At 42.3% G+C, this 20,779-nt stretch overlaps 1 protein-coding gene across 1 annotated transcript in view; it reads left to right on the forward strand.

The window, feature by feature from the left end:
* ARPP21 (cAMP-regulated phosphoprotein, 21kDa) overlaps window positions 1-20,779 on the forward strand; it is a 100,126-nt gene that overhangs the window by 52,647 nt on the left and 26,700 nt on the right. Inside the window, exons 17-19 of the mRNA XM_009699055.1 lie at window positions 396-565; window positions 4,738-4,998; window positions 12,441-12,567. Of these exons, the coding sequence (XP_009697357.1) occupies window positions 396-565; window positions 4,738-4,998; window positions 12,441-12,567 (558 nt within the window). The remainder of the gene's footprint in view (window positions 1-395; window positions 566-4,737; window positions 4,999-12,440; window positions 12,568-20,779) is intronic.

Genomic DNA, 20,779 nt, shown 5'->3' on the forward strand with positions numbered 1-20,779 from the left:
AGGAGTAATTGTGTATTTGATTGCTGTTGTGTGGCATTAAAATGTATGTGAATATTCTCTACCTCCTGAGTTTGCTTCAGAGTTCAGTTTTAGTATTGATTCATCATTGAATGACTTCAAGTAACCATAGCATCTGAATCATCTCATAGCCATGGTAACCTTCCACCCATTCCTTGGAAAGTCATCCTGCTAAAGCACATATCTACTGTCTACCTTGCCTGCAAAAAAACCCCAATAGATGGCTGATACTGTAATGAGGCATTGACGGTGATGGGCACTTTGCTGTTGTAGCAGGTCAGCTGAAGGGCACTCAGTTAAAGCAAGGTTGTATGATTTCATACAGAAAAGAGGACGTTCTTAGAAGTGTTCAGCAAAGGCAGGGTGTTTTGTTTCAGGTCAACCATTTGTAAATCCTGATGGGACGCCGGCAATATACAACCCTCCCAGTGGCCAGCAGACGATGAGGAGCCAGATGGTGGGACAGTCTCAGCAGCAGCCTTCATCCCAGCAGCCTCAGCAGGTTCAACAGCCACAGCAGCAAATGGCAAGTCACCTTGTCACACAGGTAGGTGTGGTGGCCATTGGAAAAAGAGAAGAAGCTCTCAGGGATACAAAGGATGACCTAAAGGGTAGGAGGGAAGGATGCGGCTAGACAAAATGTCAGGATGTTCTTTTGTTTTGAGACACATGGGGCCCATGGTCTGTGTTTTCAATGTGGATGAAACAGATGGAGAGGGAAGATTCCTTTTTCAATTCTATCTCAAGGATGTTTAATTTTGAAAAGGACTGTTAAGCGAGTTGGTGTACGTTTACATAAATTTATTTTGCAAAAATCGCCCATAAGCGACAGCTGAAGCATTCATTCTCAACCTCGTGCAGTCTGTAATTCTCTCCAGAGAGCTGAGGACTTCTCCCTGTCCCTTTCGACAGCAGTGGGATTGAGTCAAAGAATCAAGTGCAACGCAGGGCTCTTCCATGTCCAGTTGTATCAGGCCCGATCTATGGGTAGCCCACTCTCCGAGCACCCCTGCCCCAGATTGTGGGTCTTCTGCCTGCACCCCATGTTCTGGCCAGGACCCTGAGCTAGAAGTTCTGGAGCTACAGCTGGAGAGGAGAAGAGCAGCGTAGTTTGGGCACAGTGCCACCGCATGTCGGCTCTCTGGGGCCTGGGCTGGCTGTGGCATATGGCCAGACGTGGCCGAGCATGGGCAGCAGGGTTTGGGTCTTGTTCAAACTTAATTTTGTGGGTTGTGTGCCTGCTCTTCCAGAGCAGGCGGAGGGCACTACTCAAGCAAGAGTCCTACATCCTGCTTACTTGCAGAGCAGCCAAGATCTATTGTGGTTCTTGTGTGGCTTTATAATTCAGCACAGTTTCATCCCAGGTTACCCAGAAATACAGTGTTCAAATTCAGTGAAGTTGCTTTGATTTTACTGGGTTTGGACTTACGTGCTTGTGGCTCTTATTCCTTGGTTTGGTCTTAGCGGTATTGGAAGACGGAGGTAGTACCAAACCTGTGTAATACTCAAATTAAATGAGAGATTAAAATGAAAGGAATAGTAAAGCTATTCCAAGGTAATAGTGCTGTAGAAAATTGTTTTTTCACTTAGATAAACATCTGCTCCGAGCTGACGGGCCTGTCTGTTGGTAATTTGCAGCCTGTTCTTTGTCAATTTTTTTTAGCTATTGTGTTCTGCCAAAGCAGCTTTACAATCATTATTCCTTTGCCTATGACACACTCGGAGTTAAATCAGTCATTATCAGCAAAATTCAAATATGCACTTATACTGTGCTGCTCTTCCATTTTATCTCTGTAAACTAGATGTAGACTCATAATTTGGCTTTGTCTCACATCAATAACAAGAAGGTATAGCTGTGGCTTTATTTAATCTACCAGCCATCAAATATATGAAAATAGGCAGAAAGATCTGTAATAAAGAGTTGCTTGGTATAAGGCTAAAATGAAGACTAAAACCGCAGTACCTGACCTCTTGTACTTGGGCTGATGATGAGTCACCTGCATTTTCAGAGCTGTGTTTGAGATCTTTGTTCTCAGTAACGGAGGTGGTGGTGGTGGTTGTTATCTCTCTGGAAGTAGGTTGTATTTATTGTCTTTCACTGTGTTTATTTTGCAGCCTGTTCAGGCAATGCAGCCATCTTCTCAGTCAGTCCAATATCCAGCAGTTTCTTATCCTCCCCAGCATCTCCTGCCAGTCTCTCCAACGCAGCAGTTTTCTGTGGTACTGAAGATTTTTTTTTATTTATTTTTATTTTTTTTTCCTTGAAGTTGGATGTGTGAGCATGAGTATGCCCAAAAGTCTCTGGGGAGCACTGCGAGGGGTGTCCCACATGAGAGCCCCATCTAAATCCCTGTTTGCCTTAATGCTTTTGGTACCGACAAGCATTTTGTAAGAGCATTCCCGTTGATTCTAGTTATCTAACCTGGAGGATGATGTTAGGAGCAGGGCTCTCTACCTGGTTAGCAGAGCCTTCAGAAAAATGTTTTGTTGTGCCTGTGATAGGAGCTTGTGTCTCCCTACTTTATGTCGAGAGAGCTTGAATTGCTAACTTGGGCATTTGAGATTCAGGTTATCCCCCTTTTATGTCCTTAAAAACTGGAGAAGAGACCTCTAGAAGTCATCATTTTTTATTTTATATTATTTTATCGGTATACTAAATCCACTGCCTGGATTTATTCCCTGATGATAACAGAGCACTTGGAAAACAGAGTAGCAGCGAATGAGCTGCAGAAGGTGTGCTACCCTGTGCATCATGACAAAGCACCGATGGACATGTATAATAAAAATAAATAGAGTGCTCTTCTGGAGTCTGAATCTGGAATCTGAATCTGGCTTGGTGCTTACTAGGCTAAGATGATATTGTTGTAAAATGAAGCTGACATTTTAAGAGGCACTACAAGATTTTTTTCTGTTGTTTTTCTCTCTTGCTCTGGTAATCTTGTTTATGAGTGATTTTTTTTTTTTTTCCTTTTTTTTTTTCCCCAAGGTAGAGATGTCATGTAGTTATAGTAAGAGATGGAAACAAAGCTGAACGGATCCTTGCAGCTAAAATAATGTTATTAATGCCTGGTAGATGAGCGGTACCATTTAAAGGACAATAAAAAAATGTTCCGTGCTGAACAGAAGTTGTGTGTATCAGTGCTAATTCTCTTGAAAAGTGTCTTGCAGGCATCTCAGGTTGTTCTAGTGATAGTCATAGGAAGGCTGATATTTTTAGTGGCTAATGATATAGTAAAACTTCACCTGAATTAATGTCTTCTTCAATGTACATTACATTATATGCACAATGTATAAATTATAGAGTTTTGAAGCTCTTGGTCTCTATTGTGAAAATCCAGAGACATTCCCGGCTCACTGAAGTTTCTCGTAGAATGGGTTTGCAGTCATTTGCCATCCAGGTAACGAATATCCAAGCTTTTTAAAGAAACGACTTCAGACAACTTTTGTGCCTGAGAATGGGTGTAGGATGATGGTAAAGTTAATAGCGTTACTTTCTTACACCGCTTGAAAACCTGCCAGGAGGGTTTAAAAAGTTGACCCGTGGTATCTGCTCTCAGAGCAGGAAGGTGAGTCTCTGTGCAGTCTCCGGCAGTGCTTCCCACAAACAAACTTTTGGGGTTTTTTTCTATTTTGAAGTTTCCTGCCAGTAAATACATTGTGCAGGATGGTTTTGGAGAATGAACACCACAGGGATGCGAACAGAATTGAAGAGGCTCCTTTTAAAAAGTAGCATGGTGGTTCTAAGTGAAAAGCATTTTTATAGTGCTTATTCCCTGTGCGTGAGGGGGGTATAAGGAAGGGACCATAATCTGCATATTAGCACATGATGAAGTTTTATGCTGTATTTATTGCCACATAGAATATGTTTTAATGTTGAGTATTTAAAAGTCTGATGATACAGGCACAAATGAAGATGCATAGAACCACGTTTGTAAATCTTCGACCTTCACAGAATACACTTGAAAGCATTGATTAGTATGGATCTTTTTGCAAGACTGAACAGATGCTGTCTAGAATCCTTGTATCATTAGCAGCATGTAAGGAGACTTAGGTCCATTGACTTTATTTGGTACGTTCATCCTACCATAGATTTTTTTCTTTTCCCCCCTCCAGTCAAATAAAGTACTTGTTTCTTTCCAACACTGAATAAAAAGCCTTGAGATAGTAACTGAAGGCTTAGCATTTTTTACCTTCTCTATGTTTACAACCTTGGATTTTCAAAACTGTCCAGAAAGGAAAAGGTCTGCACCTGAATCCTACTGAATTCCTCTTGGGATCGTTTTGAAACACAGGTGAAATAACCAGCATGTGTTTGGCTGAGGAGTTCGGTGTTTGGGGGAAGAGGTATTCATAATGTTATTCATAATGTTATTTTCATGCCCCTTATATTTAAAGTGTCTTCTTTAGAACACTGTAAAGTTCACTTGTCACTTTGGAATAAAAGGAGGGGGCGGGCAGGGTAAAAGCCAAAATAATTGGCTTTTGTGCCAAGCGGTGCCATTCACCTTGCGGTCTGGAAGTCTTCGTCAAAGCATTTATAGTGATTTTCATTTTAACTGCCTCCATTTTTGTAGATACCCCTGCAAAGCTTGGCACGTGTTTGAGCTGAATGATTCCTTTCCCCCTCATGCTCCCTTTGAACCGATTTTGCTTTGCTCGTTTGCGTGTTTATTGCAGACCTCGTACCTACATCATTTTCTACTACCTTTTGCCCTGCAGCGAGACGACATGACAACCCAGTTTAACCAGATGAGCTTAAGTCGTCAGTCATCAGGAGACAACCCCGAATCGCCTTCTGGTCCTGTCTACCCATCGCCTATCTTGCAGCAGCCCGCCCAGCAGCCGGGTTACATTATGGCTTCCCCCAGCCAGCAGCTCCCCCCGGGAGGTTTCACCGGTTCGGGTCCGCCGGTGTCCCAACAAGTGCTGCAGCCACCGCCGCCCCAGGGCTTCGTGCAACAACCACCCCCACCTGCTCAGGTAGGCAACACCTTCACTACCCATTTGGCACGGTGCTCGTTGTAGCATCAGAAAGAGAATATAAACAAATTATTCAGATTCTAGATTATTTATCTTTATTTCCACCACCGCCCACCCCCGGTAAAAGCTTAGCAGATTTTTAGGCAGGAGGAAACTTGCAAAGGCTCTATCGTTTCCTGGGTTTCAGCAGTTCCTTCCCTATCCTCAAACTATTTTCTGAACATATGTTCATACTCCAGCGTGCATCTGCACCTGAATGTGAAGGAGGAGGGTGAGTACATATCCGTAGTCCTTTTTCCCTGTATATATACCCAAAGAGCGACATGCACGTCAGCCCAGGTAGTCGTTAATCATATTTAATTGACTTGAACATGTGAGATGTCACAGATCAGTAATTTTAACTGTCTTCCTGAAGACTGATTATGTTTTACTGTTCACTACCAAACATCTCTCCTTGTCTCCTGGGTACCTTTACAGAATATTGAAAGTGATTACTGTCAAGAAGTAAAATGCACAGATGACTTTCTGGCCCGTTTTCAAGGCATACGCTTTAAAAAGCCAAATTTCTTTATCCAATTATAGATAACTTCATTTAAACTGTGCTTTAAAATGATATTAATAGTATTTCTCCTGTTTTCATTTTATCCTTGGGAAGAAAATATGTGAAAAATAAAGTAAAAGAACTTCACCATTTCTTTTAATGTAAAAGTAGTGTAAACCCTACTGGTTATTTTGTTTGCCACTTCTTACTGAAAATCAACAATTGTGTGTGTTAATGGGATTCTGTATTGCCGCAGTAATGAAGAATTTATACTGTTAACATGTTTTAAGTGGGCTAGAGATCTAGTTAATTAGATCACTAATTGACAATAAAAGAAATCTGAAGACTCCTGGATGCTGACATCCCATAGAGGACTGTGACATCCCATAGCGTGCTGTTGGAAAATTAGTTTCTGTAGTTAGAAAATATGCAGCCATTTTTAATGAGAGACGAGAAGGCTTGCAAAAAATACTTTTTAAGGAGCTGAAGTTCAATATAATGTGATTTTTTTTTTCAAAAAAATTTAAAATATTGCTGGAAAACTATGTCACTGTTAGCCAAACGTAGCATTTTTTAAAAAATTTGGGAAGGGAAAAAACTGACCTGAAGAGCAGAATCCTCTGATGAATCCATCTCCCCATCTAGACTATGTCTTCTAAGTGAGTAAGTAGAGGCTGTCCAGGCTTCTCTCCTCATGTGCAACCCTCTCCGTGCCCTCCGTGTTTTCAAGCATCATTTAATCAAACCTCACAACACTTCCAGTGAACCAGATAAATGGCGAGCACCTCCATTTTACAAGCTGTCAGGGCAGCAGGCGAAGCGATGCGTTTCCCAGCCGGGGTTTCCTGCAGGGGTTGCGGCGTGGTGCTGCCTGCCGTGGCGGGGGACCCCTCGGCTGAGGCCGGGGTCTCTGCTAGACCCCCGCCTCGGTTCACTTTGCAGGGGCTGTTTCTGCGGGTTTGCCCGCAGCTCCTGCCTGCGTGCGGCTGAGCCTGCATCACCTGGGGCGGGAGCGCTGGATTTCGCCCCTGCCTGTGCAGCGGGGTGCAGGGCTTTCCCTCTGTCCGCTGTCACGTTGCTTGGTGAGGCTCTTTTCCCTCATTAACGCTTGCTGTGGTGTTCCTGGAGAGGCAGATGAACTTCTTCAGAGCACGAGTGGTGACGAGGTGCCTTTCCATATAGAGGCTGCTGTAGGACCAGTACTGTACTGGTGTGTCTCATGGCCACTGAGTCTCTGTCCATACCCTCAATACGGTACGTACGGGTGCTTTCCTCCTACGTTACAACAAAGTGGATAGTTACCGAGGGCAGAAAAATCTCTTCTGGGTTTGCAGCAGCTGCAGTTATTTCACGGGGGAATGGTTTGTCCTCAGGGGGTGTAGAAAGGTGAGAAATTCAGCGCTGTCAGCTTCCTCTGCATCCGCTGCACCGCACGCACTGTTCATCTCTGGCTTGTCGCTAGTCCAAAGAATCCTTGTCAGATCGAGTGGAAGAGGGCGCGGGGGGGTCAGTCCCTGCTGCCTCTGTCCCTGTACCATGAAAGGGCAGTGGCCTTGGGCTCTTCTGACCCACATTTCAAGTTTTAATGCATTCTCTTCAGCCCTAGAACGTGGCACGGTGGTTTGGATACTACTTGTAGCACATGTACGGCAAATAGGAGATCCTTCCTATAAAAAGAAGAGCGAAGCCTTGGGAAATAGTAGTTCTAGTAGTTCCTCAGCCCAACAGCTCAGCTTTGTGTGCAGGGCAGCTAGACCCTGAATCCCTGTCCTGCCCAGGGCAAAGCATCTCTGTGGCTGTTGGCAGACTCAGTCACCTGTTACTCTTTAGGGCTTAGGTGTTGCTCTCAGATGCCAAAGCAGGTGGTCTGAGGCAGGCTTTAAAAAAAAAAAAAAGAGCAATAAAAATGGTAATGCACGCAAAACATTATGTGATGCATTAATCAATGCAAAAGCACTTTTGTATCTTAAATGTTGCTGTTGAATTTACAGCAGTAAAAAAGAGGCCAGACCAAATGGCTAATTAGTTCCTGTGAATGCGTTGCTGATAAGGTTCTGGTAGGTTGGCTGGGATGCCCTGCGTGCTGTTGGAAAATAGCAGTGAAGACTTGGGTGGAGGTCCTGTGAGTACGATCATTTCCTTTGGGAGCTGAAAGGAGGAGAAAGAAATGCTCTCCAAGCCTACAAACCCAATGGTGCTGCATTTAAATTGTTAGCTTTTGTATTAAAGTTCAGCTCAACGTGGCTCTACAGCTGCTCTCCAAGATTCCCTTTCCCAGTCTGTATCAAAGCAGAAGCAGACCAAGTTAGAAATGACATGCCTAAGAGGCGGTGAGAGAACCCCTTACGTTTCTTTTGCTGCTGCTTTCATCACAGCTATTCCCCAGCTTGACAACAGAGTCATGATTTAACAACTTGAAAATAAGGATCTGTCTTTGTTCAGCCAATTGGAAAAAAAAACCAAAACCAAAACCAACCAAACAAACAAACCACACAAAAACCCCCATTTGAAACCCCCAACCATTATGGGCCCATAAGTGCTATAGAAGAACCATTGGAAAGAGAAGAAATTTGAAAATAATAGAGAAAGTAAAGGTGTATGTTTGCTATTTGTGATACAGAAAGCAAACAGGCATCTGCTGCTAAAACTCCCCTTCAGCAAGGGTCCACATTCGGGTTTTGCAGCACTCTCTCAATGGGGCTTGTCATTGCTCGGCCTCTGCAAATGGAGAAATGGGAAACCTGTGAGTACTATGCCAATGGGAAAGGATATGCTCCCTTAAAAGTTATTTTCACCTCTGATTCATTCTTTCTGGAAGGTATACTGGCAAAATGATGTCCAAAAATGAAATGGCATGAATTCTTGGAGATGCTTGGAGAAATAATTCACATGTTGAGGAATTTTTCACCTGAATTAATTTTGTATCATCATTAATTTTAGCTGTCTCTTTGCAGAAGCCCCTTCCTGGAGAGTCTATAGCTACCCTAAGACAAAATCTTTATTCATAGCATGTCTCCTGTAGGAAACTTGTTATGAGGAAGGTTGGGGAGTCACTGCAAATGAGTGGGTCTTTCCTTGATGATCTCGGAAAATGATATTGGAGAACATCCTACAGTTGTTGTACACCAGTCGTTCCTTTTTGTTACTGTTATTGTAATTATTATGGAGGGGATGGGGGGAGGAGAGGAATCCTTGAAGAATGACTGATCCCAGTCAGTTAGATATTGGGAAGAAATGGTACCTCCATGTGTCCATACGTTGCTGTGGTTTCTGCTGTCTTCACTCCCATTTATGCAAGCGCAGCTGCCATTAGCAATAGCGTCAGCATCACCAAGCATCTGGATGAAGGTGTTAATCCAGGCCTAGCTGGATATCAGCAGTGTTAAGAGAAGGTAGAATACCTGTCTGATGGTAGAATCAAGCTGTAAGTCAGCAGGGAGATAGTTTAGGAAAGTAAAATCAGCCTGGAAGATGTGTGACTGTCTCTGAAGTGACGTGCCCAGTCCTGTTACAGTTTAAATTAAAGAAAATGCTGTATATGAGAGAAAAAAATAGAATGCATTGGAATGGTCAGCCTACAAACACAGAATGTATTCACCTTCAAAATCAGAATATCCAAGGGGGTAAGGATCATCTGTTAACTATTTCCATGGTAATTATTAAAAAGGGGGGATTTGTCCCAGTGTCAAGGATTGAGATCAGGAAAATATGCCTTTAGACTAAAGGAGGCAGCATTTATTTAGGTTATGATCTTAGAAGGACATTTTAAATTTTTTTTTTTTTTTTTTTTTTTTGGATAACCATATAACTGTGTTGGCATCCTTGTTAGTGCAGTGGAAACTTCCTGGGTCTGTACATGGAATATGTTATAGAAGCAAAAGGTCCAAGGTTAGATGTTGTGCCTTCACATGGGAAAGCAATTCAAGTATAATTGGGCATGTCAGTAGGCTGCTACAGAAATGTAATGTTTTTTGTTGAAGAGCTCATAAGCAAAAGTAACAGTGATGTAACGAGAAACTAAAAAATTCCACAGGGTCAGAGGAGTGGATGATGTAAGTGATGCTTGTTATCTCTGATCCCTTGGATTCCACTGTTCACTAAAATAGTATCAGAAAGGACAAATAACATGTTTCAACTTCTGACGCAGAGATGTACTCAAATCCTCCCAAACCTCTCAGCCACAAAAGACCTATTTTATCCATGTCTGTATTTTATACCATACCCTTGTTTTGATGTCTAATCTCTTAAAAAACAAAAACAAACCCAAAAAACCCACCACCACAAAAACCCAAACCTCTTCTTTGCAAGTCATGTGTGCATGACTACTGGCAAATTCATCTGTTAATCTAAGTGAAATGATTTTATTTTCCTCCAATACTCCTCCTACTAACATTTTTCAAGCTGATAGTTGGCACTCTGATAATCTTTTAAATGGGGTATATAACAAATGTAGTCCAGTGAATTGAGAAAACGAGAGAAAGGGAGAAGACCCTTTGACTAACTCTGAGGTGTTATCTGTGTGGTAAAAATAAGTACGTGTTTCCAAATTACTCTGAGTGCTTCAGTGTATGTATATGGTTTTGTGCTAAGCATGTGCAGCTATAAACCTCACTTCAAAACCTGTATTCTTTAGGCTATGTTTTAACGTTACGCCTACAGACTCTTTCCACAGGAGATAATTCGCATTGTTCTCATACGCTTGTGTATTTTCAAATATCTAGGGGCTTGTCTGCACAAGGAAAATGAGGAAGTTGAGGGTAAATCAAATAAATTTAAATCGTATAAGTGAGATTAAGCTGCTGCCAGGAGAAGTTGAGAGTATTTCCACAGGGGTTTAATATTCTTTAATTTGCAGAGTACAGTACCAGAAAATAAAGAATATTTGAGAGGAGGTCTACTCTCTTCCCCTGCTCCAAGGCAAGATCAACTATTCGCATTGACTTAACTTAGACTGAATCTTCTTGCTTCTTTCAAGTCTCCTATCGTGGAGTCTGGCTGAGGGCAGCCAGGTTTCCACAAGATGAGGTTATCACACTGAACTTGCCTGATCCACGATTTACACTGCTATGATGATTTAAAGAATGATTTTGCCCCTTAAATGTCTGGGTCAACTTTCCTATACCTTGTGGCTTTTCTTTGCAGAGAAACAAATTCATTGTGGTTTTGTCCGCTTTACAAAGGCATTTTGCTTTTGTTACTTTAGTCTCTAACAAAAGAAATGACTTGAGGGTAGGCTGTAGCCAGGAGGTGTCACTTGGTGTTGTCTGGAGGATAGCTTACACCATTTTCCAATCGAAACGTTCTTGTTTTTCTGGTATTGGTTTGAATCTGGTTGATACTTATTGGGGAAGGGGGCAAGGGGAAAGATTTCCATTGATTGAAGAGAAAATGAACGGACCTTGAAGAATGGATGGGTATTCAGCCTCCTGATTGACAGGTTATGCTGACTGTCAGTCAGTCTGGGGGTTTCACTTTACCAACACCACCAAGTGCAGCGTTGTTGATCCTGATACTTTTCCCACCACAGTTACCCATTCAGTAGCCTTCTACTCGCCCAATTAGCCATCCATACCCTCTTCTTGCCTAGTCTTTTGTATCTATGGTTGTTCTTTCTTGTCTGACATTGTCTCTAGGAAAATTTCTGATCGATATTCTGCTGTCCCAGCAGTATGCAAAAGGACATGGTTACCTTTACTCTGCCATTACTTTATGGGTGATCAAGTTGAACAAGCTGTTCCAGGAACATTTCCTCCATGCAAATAAAAGTGGCAAAAATAGTTCTTATTTTTGTATGAAAAAAACCAAAAGCATTTGGTATAACTCTGTGCATATGTCTGAGTAGGATAAATGCCACACACAAAGGGAGAAGAGAAAAGTATGATTTATAAAGAAATGGCGACAGATGTGGCAGAGTCACGAGAGAAGCAACGTTCTCCCAAGGCTGTGTCGCACGGCAGTTTGTTGATACCATACGCTGCCAAACTCTGTCAGGTACTCGCAGCATCCACTGCAGCTGGAAATGAAATATTTTCAGTGCTTTGAACTTGCCAAGGGTCAGTTGAAAACTGTTTAACTCAGATGTCTCAGTAATGGCGGTATAGCATGTATAGGAAAAATCTTCAGCTTCAGTCACCCTCAAACTTCCGTGTTCACCTATGTGATAAGGTGATGGAGTACATGTTGCTCTATAATGACAATAATAATAGAAAAAAGAAGCCCACCCAGCAGAACTTGCTGACTCAATGCCTGCCCTCAGCTCCTGCAAGAAAACAACTGATTGTTTTTTGAACTGTAATTATATTCACAGCAAGTGCAAGAGAGGCTTTACAGGGAAACGTTCCTGTAAGGAAGGACGTAGCTGTTAAACGAAAGCGTGAATTTAATAATCGTTCCTTACAAGTGTTAAGGGCACAAACACTCCACCTTTCCCTCTGTCTTGCTTGTATATTTTTTTACTCCAGGCCATTCTTTCCTTTGAATTGGCTGTTTTCTCCAGAGCTCACTTAATGGTTCAACATGCTGTCTATATGTATTATGTTGATATGGAAGGTGTGGTTTGCATCCATTTTTCTGCAGATTTTGATATTTTACTGTGACTTCTTTGGTGTATGCGTGTAGCTTTTTATGTATCCTGTACGTTTTTGTCTCTTTCAATTAAAATTCTTTTTTCTTCTGTTTCTTAAAATATTTGAGAAGAAATTTGGGTACTGATAGCCCTTTTCTTAGCAAAGCTGAAAGCAAGTAACAGTTCTTGAAGAGACACCATGCAAACCTGTCCTCTGTATTACTGTTACCACTAGTATGCTTGACTTGAACTCTTTCTCCCCTTCCAGTTTTGTTTTATTTTGTGAATCTTTGAGCTTTAGAGTCCGTGGTGAGCTGCTGTTCTCTCTCTTTGCAGATGCCAGTGTATTATTACCCATCTGGTCAGTACCCTACCTCAACAACTCAGCAGTACAGACCCATTGCCTCAGTTCAGTACAATGCACAGCGGAGTCAACAGATCCCACAGACTGCACAGCAAGCAGGTATTTACATCTGTTCCTCATTTCTTCAGCTGCTCACGGTGCCTTTGCTGGTGAAACCTGTTGGTTCTGGTTTCGTTTTAAATTTTCTGTTTTCGTTTTAAATTTGAACAGCAGAGGTGAAAGCTGCTTGCTGTTCTGTTTGAAAATAAAGTGAAAATTACAAATTGAGAAACCCTTGAGATACCAAGCAATGGAAAAGCGGAGGTTGCGTTCTCCACTGCTGCTGTCCTGTGCGCGGTGCCATGTCCTTGGTGTCCGTGCTCCACTGATGGGGCATAGAGAGAGAGCCGGGAGGGAACTGGTGTGAGCAATCACGTTGCGTGTTCAAACTGACTGTTGTGGTTTGTCCTTCATCATGCAAATTCCCCAAACGTTTGTAAGACTCTACGTGGTGGACAGGTTTGCAGTGATGCAGAAGGGGCTGGTCGTGCTCGACCACCTTCTACTCCCACCACTTCTGCCCGAGAAGCGACGAGGTGGTCCGTGTGGTTGGTGCCCATCGGGACCAGCTCCCCGCAGCGATGTGCGGCTGGAAGGGGGGCCGTTACACTGTAAGAGAGTGAGTAGCAGGTCTCACAGTGAACCGGTCTCTTTTCCTGCTGTGTCATGCCACTCCTGATGACAACAGAGTTAAGAGGGACGTAGGCAGAGTTGGGCTGGTGCGTGTTGGGGGAGGGCAGGGGTTGTGGTTGTGAAGGGGTCCTCGCATTTCAAGGGAATAAACAGTTCTTCTGGTTTTGGAGATTTTTTTTTTTTTAAGTTGTTGATTGTCTGTTTCTTTAGTGCACACCTCCTCTCGTAGGGTGTCTCAAACAGTAACTCCAAGGTGTATGGGCGGGTGTTGTCTCTCAGTAGGGCTTGCAATTACAGACGTGCCAGGTAGGACAAAGCATTCATCGTTCCGTCTGGGTTTGCCAGAAACTCTTCTGAATGGCAGAGCAAATCCCTGCAAAGACAGTGATACGAAAGTCTTTTAAGATGCAAGTCAAGAGCCCAGACATGAGACATGAACGACTTATGGGGTCATCCAGCCTGTCAACCTGTCGCTGTAATGTGACTGCTGGCAATTTTGTTCACACTCAGGCGCTCAGGGAAACAAAGACACAGCAAACACAGCTATAACTAAGGAATTGATTACTTTTTTTTTTTTGAGCTATTCTATGTTCTAATAAAATTGGTGGCATTTTGGTCAGCGTCGGCAGTGGCTGTGTCTGCTTTCATACCTTCGTATTTATATGTTCCTGAGAGAGAAGAGGGTGAAATATTGCGCAAAGGTCATCTATCTCTTCTGGCTTCTCCTGCCTGACAGTCTGGTACCATATTTATTATCTCTTTATAGTGGGTCTTTGAACCTAAGTGCAGATCAACTTAAATGACATTATCTGAGTCTTCTGTGTTGTTATAAAACCGTATTTATCAGTTTAATGCTGCACCCATAGCATAGTGGAGATTATGGTAAATGAAGTCCACAAGAGATGGTCTGAAGTACTTGAGTGATGTTATGGAGAAGATCCAGCTGTGTGATCTTGAGGAAATCCTAGTTTTAAGGAAGTTTTGTAGCACAGGAGCTGTTACATTTGAGTACAAACAATGCAGAGATGCAAATGTTAATTTTGTTTCTGTGTTTCCTGCATCCTTTTCCTTACACGTTTGGAAAACATGAGTCAAGGAGTTTGTGTAAAATCTCTAGCACGTCAGTCTTGCCCTGCAATTTGCTCTTTCAGCTGCCTGCTTGGTTGGAAACATTATTTTTATCTCTTGTTTAAAATTGAAAACATTGTGACTACAGTTTAGACTCCCTGCTGTGGTGATGCTTTTAAGTGTTTAGCTGTTCTCAGATCTTGAGACTTGGCTGAGAACAAATTCCTCAGGCTGGTTCATCCCTTTGGGCTCAGATACATCCTTTCTTATCGTCGTCATCTGAGCGTGTGATAGGTGTGCTGGGAAACAGCTTCCAGTTTCCTACAGGTCTTACCTTGGAGATGGTGTAAGGATCGTTTGAATTTATGTTCCACTGCATCCCTTGGTATCTGGAAAATAACTAGCTTTCCAAAATGGCACATAATTTATACTGAAATAAAAGAGAAATTAAAGTATAGGAAAGTATATTGTTTATGCTACAGATTTATTGCAGGAGGTTCACTGTAAGCACTGAGACACCAAAACCCCAAATGATTCAGTGATGGTTTCAGGTGGTTTCGTGCCTAGTGTTGCTGCATCTGCTTTTCTTACCATCAACACCCCCCCCCATACATTTTGCTCCTCGCATACCATGTGGCCTCAGCCCACCTGCAAAATTCGCATCTCTTTTAGCTCCTCTTCGATGCCTGGTAGCTGCTGGCTGGGCAGGAGAGGGGGTTTCGCCACCGCAGCGGTTGACCGAACAGAGCCAGTAAGTGCTAGCTCCGACCGCAGCCTTTGCACAAGAGGGCAAGTGAGCTGGGGCCCGCCTCTCCTCTTTCCAGCCAGATTTTTATGAAACTTTAGAAATGCCCTGTCTTTCGGCTTTCTGTGATTCATCTCTCCATCAAACGTGATGGAAATTAGACGATGAACTCAAAAAGTTACGCTGAGGGTTGCTTGAGGAAAAACTGACAGAGTAATCGCACTCATTTTTCCTTCAGAAACCAGTTTTTTTATTAAAAAAAAAAAAAAAAGCCAAAAGGACTTTTAAATCATCCTAAAACTTGTGTGTGACTGGAAAATAGGAATCAACAAGCAAGCGTTTCAGACTGCCGTTTCCCTTGCCATGCAGACTTAGCTTCAGATCGGCACGTGAGCAGGTCGTGGAGGAGCCGGGGATAACTAGGGGCAGGGAGACGAAGACATGAGGGAGAATAGAAACAGAGTGCAAGTTGGGAATATTGAGGACGGGAAGGGGGAACAGATGGGAAGGAGGCAGATGAAAAGATGATTTCTGAAATGGTTTCCCACTTGCAGCTGCTTGGGAGAGAGGGCGGCTGCGGTGCAGGCAGACCCACGGCAGCCCGGGCTCTCCCCCTGGACCTGCCCGCTGGCTCCTCCGGCAACCTCAGCCTGGCAGCAGGGAAAACGTTCTATTAAAATAAAAAAAGTTTGCACACTTGGAGGAGCTTTTGGAAGCTTTCAAAGCAGCAGCAAGGAGTTCAGATCTTACTTTGCCCACTTTGGGCTGCAGAGGTCAAAGTTTGATCTAATGCCAGCAATTTGTTTTCATTGTTCTTAGAAAAGGTCTCTTGAGGAGCAGCGTGATGTTGATGACTTTTACAGCAAACAGCTAAAGTAAAATGTCAGCACAGCATCTGGGGGGGCTCAGGGAGCCTGTACTCCCTCGTGGCTCCGGAAGGAGAGCAGTATTAAGTTAAAATGGCTCCAGGGCAGAAAAAAAGATGAGCTCACCTAAAATTAGATTAGAGCTCTGGCAGCAGTAAGTCATTCGGAGAGAAGGATGCGAACTTTTGTGTGTTTATTTATCTTTGTTGTTTGTTTATTTTTTCCTTAAGTGCTGGCTTGTATGAGAACATAAGTGACTCTCTTCTGGCAGAAGCTTGGTACCAAGAGAGTTTGCCTGTGAAGATTTTATAAAAACCTCTGCCATTTGAATGACGTTCGTTTCTGTTCAAGCCAAAATGTGGTATGACGCATGGTAGCATGGTCTGTAAACAGAAATACTTTTATTTCACTCAGATACATACCATCGTTGCTCTTCATTACACTTCATTACACAGCTTCTGCACCGTGCTTGCGTCCAGTCCTGCGCAATGCAAAGTTTTTCAAGGTGCTGCCATCGAGTGGGGCCAGGGCCAAGCCGGGGTCTGTCACACCGTGGCACGCGTACGTCGTCATAGCTGCATCCTTTGGGGGTGTTCGGGCAGCTCTGCTCAAAACCAGTATGCTCATTTTGCAAACTAGTTGGGTACGTTGCTACTACTCATTTCTGCCCTCTCTAACAGGTGATACTTAAGGTACTGTGAAATGCCGAGTTCTGTAACCACACAGAAGAAAATATTATTTCTGTATTCTTATCTAGCAGTACTCCAGAAATTGCACGTCTAGCATCATCAGTATTTCATTCTTCAGTAATTATCTCTATATTGATAGTTTTGAAAGCTTTCAATCCTAGTTACTGTGTTTGAATAGAAAAACAGAGATATATTGGTAATAAATCAGTAAAGATTTGTATTTTATCATGCTAGAAGATAGCAATGTGTTATTTTATATCTGTGTATATGTATTTTCTTTCATTATAACAAGTGCTGTGTGCTTCAAGGATTTCTCATCTTTAAAGTGCTTCATAAACACGAGCTGGATAAATACGTGTGTGTTACTTTGGGATATGCAAGTGTTCTTATTGCTGTTCACAAATGAACAAGCTGCAACAAATTACATGATTTTTTTCTTACTTTGGTTCATTTTTGTATGTCTGCCTCGTGTTCCAGGTAATTTCAGAGCACAACAGAAATTTTCTGGATAAAATAGTATTTAGATTCTTGTTTGGGCCTAGTTCTAAAAGGCAGTTAGCTTAGTTTATCACAGAGTTATGTGGCATGTGTTTTGCATCAGTCATGAAGATTTTCTTTTGGATAGAGTACAGCTAAGACCTATAGTTGGTTAAAAAATCTTCCAGCCAAAACTTGACACTGTAGTATTTTGAGAGAAAACAAGATGGTGTTTGGCATAATTGGGTGGTCTGTAATTCCTGCAATTATTGTAATGATTTTAGGATTTCTCATACATTTGAGAATCAACAACTGTTGCCGTTGTAACCTGTTTCAGTGCCCAGACACCATGAGAAGGCTCGGATTGCACAGGAGATCTCTGCTTTTTCCTAAAAGCAGTATAGTTGGTTGTGTACAGTAGGCAAAGGAAGGCGTTATGTGAGGAAAGTGAACACTGCCTGGATGTAGAACCCTTTCGTAATAAGTATACATGGATCTTCTGTAAACAGGCAATGTTTGTCTTGAAGGAAAGGTAATATTTCTGATGGAGTACTGTATTATTAGCCTTTACGGCTTCCAGTAAAGAAAAAGAGGTAATTGTCTCTTTAATGCATCTCTGAAACAAATTTTAAGCGAAGACAAAATGTACCTTAACAGAGTCCATAAATTTGTTTCGGTAGAAATCAGTCTCAAATTGACAATGAAATACTGAATTTTTGCTTAATTTAATCATTTAGGTGTCGGCATAATTGAAGTGTGTTATGTTCAAGTCTCTTTCATCCTCTTTGTCTTCTGAAAGCATTTGTCACTATAAACTGATACTGAGAAGAAAAAAAAATGGGGGAAGGGAAATGTGCAGCACTAAAAAAAAAATTGGTTTGTTATCATGGTCATTAGAGAACCTTATAAAGAAAGATTGCCACTTTCTACCTTCATTAGCAACCTGACAGCAGCTCATGGTCCATGATAGATTGGTTTGCATAATTCCATCTATAATTTCTGTGCTTATATAAACATAAACAACTTCAGTTTTTAAGTATCTAATTATCTGAAGAAACTGTTTCTCCAACAGTAATTGCTTACTGCACTATTGAAACAGATTTGTACTGAAGGTGTCCATCTGCGTTTAATGCTATATTTTTTCAGCAGATACTGCGGCGCCTGAAAAGCATTGCAAGGGGTGCGTGTCTCGTTTTTCCAGGGGCTCGATAGGAACAGGAGGGACAGAGCCCTACTGGTCTAGATACTTCAGTGTAGTGCTACCTTCGTTAATGGTGATGTAAGGCTTTGAAATTGAAAAGCATTTTATGAAATAGTAGGGCCAGATCAAGAAGGAGTTCGCGGCAATTGCAGTAGGAGGGCTAAGTTCAAAATTGTGATCTTGAAGGCATCCAAACTGGTATTATTAGTTTCTATCCAAGTATTTTATGTTTAACTTGCCCAGCAATGTAAAGTTTTACCTGCAAGCGCTTGCTCTTGGGCAGTGCTGAGTGTCTCAGTCCAAGAGCATCTGCAAGGCAGAGCTCAGCGCTCCTCCTGAAGGAGAAGAAGGAGCCTTCATTTTCTTCTTCGCTTAATTTTATGGTTTGGTTCCAACTTCAGGCATTCCCATAGTACGAGAAACCGGGATGCCTTGGCCTGGGAGGGTTTTAACCCATGTTGTGCGCTGCAGGGGAGATGTTCACCAGGATCTCTGCTGTTCCGGGATGTTCTCCATCTTTCTTACAGTCCTTTCTTTAAAGGTGTGAAGGAACAGAGAATTAAGTGTATGAAAAAGCAAGGCATAGAGCGAGAAACTCGCTTAGTTCTGATTATATATTTTATGTTCCTCTTTTGCCAGTTTAAGGTTGTGTTTTTATAGCATTTCGCTATTGCATACAGTGTGTGATTAAGATCAGGTCCAAGACCCATCCACCTCCTCAGTGTTTCCTACTTAGACATTTGGACCCTGGATTTCATTCCACTACTACTGGAGGAGGATTCTGTGACTGAATATTGCATTCAAGACGTTTCAGAAGCTTGCGGGGAAGAGCGAGGACTGGGACTTAAAAGTTTCTAAATTTCTAGTCTTAGAAATACTAAATCCTGTTGTCCTTCTGATATTAAGCAATAGAGCTGCACCAGTACTGAACCAGTGTTCAGCTTTACAGAATATCTGTAATTTAAATAAATAGCAGAATTAATACTATCACACTCCCTGCAGCATACTTGATTCTGAAAATTAAAAGGCAAAATCGCTTTTGTCAAAAAGCTTTGTTCTTCCTCAAATGACTTGTTTAATTATTCAGCATTCACACCAAGAGAGAGCAAATATTGAGAGATGAGAACACCGGTAGGCTCAACAGCCATAAAAGTCTTAAGACAGGCATTTATTTGTAGTTTTCTTTCAAGGCTTCTCAAGTTTTGTTCATCTTCTCTAGCACTAATTAAAATCTAAGCCATTTCTGGCAGTGTTCCTGGGGTTTCACACTAAAATACAGATTTTTTTTTTTTTTAATTTTTTTTTTTTTTAGAGGATTAGTATGTGTTAATCTCGTGCCAGTTAATGTAGAGGAGCAAGCAGAGAGAGAAAAGATTTCCATCAGCATTGTGCAGTGGATAGGACTTTAAACTAGCCTCTGTAAAAATTGCAGAGGCCACACTAAGATGCAGGGAACACTCTAAGGTATTCAACAATGTCTACAAAGAATCTTTGTATTTCTGTCGTTTCTTTGCCAAAAAATCATACATCATCTCTATTGCTAATTCTGTGTTGGATCAATGCACGATGCTCTCACTTCTTGCGATGGAATTTTCCAGCACTGAATAATTGAGAGGTTTACATTGTAGTCCTTGGGAGCAAAGACAGATTTAATTTTTTTTTTTCCTTTTTTTTTTTTTTTCTTTTCCAACACCATCCTGCCATTGCTAGAACCAATGGAGCCCCACCATCGACAGAAATGCTTGAAGGGCTCTCTGGAGGGGCAGAGGCCATCTCCAGCTCTGCTTCAGCCGGGTTCCTCACAGTAGGTCTGTAGGCTTTGGGGCTCCGTTTTCTGTCACTTCCCCGCAGATGAAAGCGTGCAACGGGAAGGAGAAGTGCAGGAGGGCTTTTGGGTCTAAGCTAATAATTGAAGAAATACCCCAAATGTACACCAGAGAGCTGCACTGCAGAGGTGGGAGGGGGGGCTTTTGCTTTACAATTGCTGTTGATTGAGGATCTAAGAATCAAAGTACACTTTGCAGTTATAAAACTTAATAGAACAGGATGCTTATTTAGATTGGGTCGTGGCAGAAGTGTGGTGAGTATGAGCTGCCTGGAAGAAGGGCCACAGCCTGTGATCAGTGTTTGGGCAGAGGGACTCGCCAACGATGTCCCGGTAACTGAAGCGGTGTTCTACTGACCAGCCCTCGTATGTAAAAGCAGTCCCGGTGCCTTTACGTGAATTTTATTCAACCTTTGTTACAACCAGGTATTGTTTGCCTAAACCGTCGACAAGAACAGCATCCCTCTACAATTGCAAGGACTTTTTTGTTTTGACTCTCCAACGTTAGATATACAGAATGTATGCGTTTATATAGCAAGTGAGCAATTGTCTTAATTTCTCTTTTGGTTGTTTGCAAGTGAAATAAGGCTGATTGATAGTGTGGGTGCGTGAAGGAGGCAGCCCTTGAGTCTCCCCAAAGAAAGGAGCCAGTTTCCTTAGCAACAGGCAAGGATACGTGATACCTCTCCAAATAGTTCTTCACCTCTTCCCCAGGTCCCGCTCCCTGTTGCAGCTCGCTCATTATGCAGCAGAGCAGATAGCATTCCT

This window comes from Cariama cristata, unplaced genomic scaffold (assembly GCF_000690535.1).
Source record: "Cariama cristata isolate BGI_N322 unplaced genomic scaffold, ASM69053v1 scaffold4984, whole genome shotgun sequence".
NCBI classification, from domain to species: Eukaryota; Metazoa; Chordata; class Aves; order Cariamiformes; family Cariamidae; genus Cariama; species Cariama cristata.